Consider the following 3374-nt stretch of genomic DNA (forward strand, 5'->3'; position numbering starts at 1 on the left):
AAATTCATTGAAGTACTGATTTAAACACACACAATAACCAAGATAAACAATATAACTATAACGAACGTGGCGTTAAAATAAATAAAGGTTTTAAAGATCGTATGAACTGATATTCAAAGAAAGAAGAATATATGAAGTAATTTGTTGGGATCCCAACATCTCGGTAAACTAGGTTTTTATTCTCATTGACTATTACGCAGTTAGCATCGGATTGTATGCTCTTGAGTCATGCATAAATGTTTTATATCGATTTTCTTTACAGATTCTATTCAATTCGGTTATAATACTTGTTAGCGGATAGACGCATTAATATAACCAGTCAGGACTTTTAAAATGAATAAACAAGAACTATCAGCAGTCCGGAAAGTAACACCATTTATATTAGATAATCTAGACGTTAAGGATATCGTTCCTTACCTGTGGCAGCATGACTTAGTGAGTCAGAGTGTTACAGACGAATTGTTGGAACTGAATGAGACAAGACGGTCTAAATGTCAGAGGTTTCTGAATTACATTTTATCAGTCGACAGCAAGTGTACATTTGAAGGTCTCCTTAGTGCTTTGAGGTTTAAAAGTGTGCATAATTTTATTGCCGATCAGTTACAAAATGAGTGTGTTACAACAGTGGATTCTACTGATGATATACAAGAACAAAACGTGGATGTACATTCAACAAAACAGATTGATGAGCAGCCACGCAAAGAAATGTTATGTCAGAATGTTCGTAAAATCGAAATAGTGACAAGAAAAAACATAAGTGCTGTTTCAGTAAAACTAAAACGATTAAGCCATAATGCGCAATTTGACACATTAAAAAATGTAGCTAGCAAGATTAAGAGAGCATATTATAAAACCCGAATGAAACAAAATGGTAAAATCACAAGCAAAATGTTTTTAGCGGATATGCATTTTGTGTCTTTGGAGACATTATTTGGCATGAGACGTGAGCAGTACAAGAACTTTGAGGATGCACATGACTATTTACAAGAAATGAATAATTTGATACCATTTACAAAAGATCCGACTATATGTAGCATGGTGTACCTATCAAGGTATAGTATCATTGTTTCTTACATGATCAGATTCAATAATGGATGTGATAATATTGAGACAAATGCCATACAGTTTAGCAGAAATATTGAAAGAATGTTCATTTATTTTTAATGTTATCCTTGAAGAGAAGAAAATAGTAATCGCAGAAATAACTTCTTAAGCAGATTAACTTTTGTTTGTGTTGAGAAAATAACATTTAAATACGATGAAACATATCTCAAATGTATAAAAGTGGCATTATAGCTAAATTGGTGAAGGAACAAACATACATATGTACTGATGTTAATTATACTATAGTTACTTTGGTATGCAAAAAAATATATTGAAAGAATGAAAAAAAAGAAACCATTTCCAACGGATCTAACAATGTTTTATTGAACACGGTATATAGAAGAGACTTTCTGTAAACATTCAACATAACCATTGATCACGGTCAAGAAAATAACATTTACAAAGAACAAAAAGTATGTTACAGTGTTTAAGTTTATATTAAACAAAAATTTGTGTTGATATTTTTTTTGCAGATTTCTTAATTAAAAAAAGAAACATGTGCTCAACAATATTCAGATCAATAATAGGATACTTTCTGTTGCAAAATTGTAATTTTTAAAACACTATATATATATATATATACATTTAAATGAGTTTCGGAAGTGGTCTTATGTTGTATATGTTGGTAACTTTAATTTTCAATAGATGCTGGTTAAACAAATCGAGCCTTCTCATACACTCACTCGAATGTCATGAATTCATAAAATCTCATATAATGTGCACGTACTTACTTTCATATTCTATCTGTATGTTCGTATTATTGCTTGTATGTATTTTACGATGAGTTTTACATGTGCATGAACTTTATAAATTGTTAGGTTTAGTTTCTCTTACCAAACAAAATAACTGTATCAAAATTATCTGTTTTGCAGACTGGGTTCAGCTGTGGCCATGGAAACCCAAAACGCTCAGGCAGTTGACGATGGTTTATCATACTTGCAATTCGCAAAGGAACACGCCGAGCACATTTCACCTGGTAAAGACACGGGCATGGTGTATTACATTGAGACAAATCTGCTTTTCGAGAAATATGAAACCAATCCTTCCAGTGAAATGAAAACCAAAATTTTAAATACTATTGAAATCGGAATGAGTCATTTCGCAGAAGAAAGCGAGGACGTGAAACGCGATTTAAAGAGGCAGTTAATGATTAAAATGGCGTACTGCTACCTCGGATTAGGTATATTTGGAAACAGAATCGAAAATGTTGCAATCGAAAACAGCGATGTGGTGCATGCAAAAAATGTGATCGATTGTATAGAAACTTCTGAAATGTGGGATGGTATGGAAAAAAGGCGAAAAATGTTGTTTTATCACGTGAAAGCAGAATATTATCGACAAATCGGAAATATGGATTTATCCCGTATGTATGCTCGACAAGCTAACCGCCTGGCAGAAAAATATCACTGGACTAAGGAATTGCAGAATACTTCCTCGTTACTGAACGGACTTGGTTCACAGGCAAAGCCAACTGAGGCAACGGAGGAAGACATATATCATTTATTAGACGAAGTTGTTTCAGATTAAACTCGGTACCTGCTTTTTTCATTGCGTTTTACACTTTACTTTCATGAATCTTCATCATTGAGCGTCTTTAAAGTTATCAAATAGTCATCGCTGACCGCGAAACTGTATTACGATGAGCAGTTAATCTTATTTGAAAAAATGATACTCAACACACGTGATATAGCAAACACTTGTCTTCGAATAAACATGAGTTGAATTATGTTTGTAAGTTCCTTATGTCACTGATTATTCCTGTTTTGTTACAGTTTATAGCAAGAAACATGATATCACAAACTTACGTCGGGTGTAGAAAAGCAATTAAAATTATTGTATTGTTCTCTTAACACAAAGCATGGCGATTGAAATTTGATACATTCTTTTTAACGGGGTTCCAAGCGAGTGTCTTCATTTGTCTTAAAAAGATTGCTTTAATGATAAGAACTGTTTGATACGTTGTTTTAAAATAGGCACAAATCTGTCATGAAAATATAGATCACATCTTCGAAAGGGATTTGGTTAAAACAAAATTATTTATTTATACGTATATACATTTAAACAATAGAATTCAAATAAGCAATATAATTCAAACATATATACTAAATTAAGAAATTATGTCCACCAGTTAGTATTTGCTTTATCTCATAACAAAAAGATAGCAGACTACAATTTGACAGAATTCTGAAAAAATCTCTTCTGTCAGTTGGAAGTGATGCTGTTTCATTTAAAAAGGTGTTATACACTATTCGGATGAAATGACAGTAAGT

General features: G+C 32.2%; 1 protein-coding gene across 1 annotated transcript; it reads left to right on the forward strand.

Annotated features, from left to right (window-relative positions):
- Positions 1–211: 211 nt before the first annotated feature.
- On the forward strand, positions 212–2832 carry LOC127879248 (uncharacterized). Its single transcript, XM_052426007.1, has 2 exons — positions 212–1052; positions 1977–2832. Exons 1-2 carry the CDS (start codon positions 334–336, stop codon positions 2629–2631), a joined length of 1374 nt encoding a protein of 457 aa, XP_052281967.1. The 5' UTR covers positions 212–333; the 3' UTR covers positions 2632–2832.
- Positions 2833–3374: the final 542 nt, after the last annotated feature.

The sequence above is a fragment of the Dreissena polymorpha genome, chromosome 4 (genome assembly GCF_020536995.1).
Source record: "Dreissena polymorpha isolate Duluth1 chromosome 4, UMN_Dpol_1.0, whole genome shotgun sequence".
Lineage (NCBI taxonomy): Eukaryota > Metazoa > Mollusca > Bivalvia > Myida > Dreissenidae > Dreissena > Dreissena polymorpha.

What these genes read in the sequence shown, in the direction of transcription:
- LOC127879248 (XM_052426007.1), top strand. Translation starts at nt 334, where the DNA reads ATGAATAAACAAGAACTATCAGCAGTCCGGAAAGTAACACCATTTATA. An exon ending in AGCATGGTGTACCTATCAAG is followed by an intron (nt 1,053 to 1,976) that starts GTATAGTATCAT and finishes TCTGTTTTGCAG; the next exon opens with ACTGGGTTCAGCTGTGGCCA.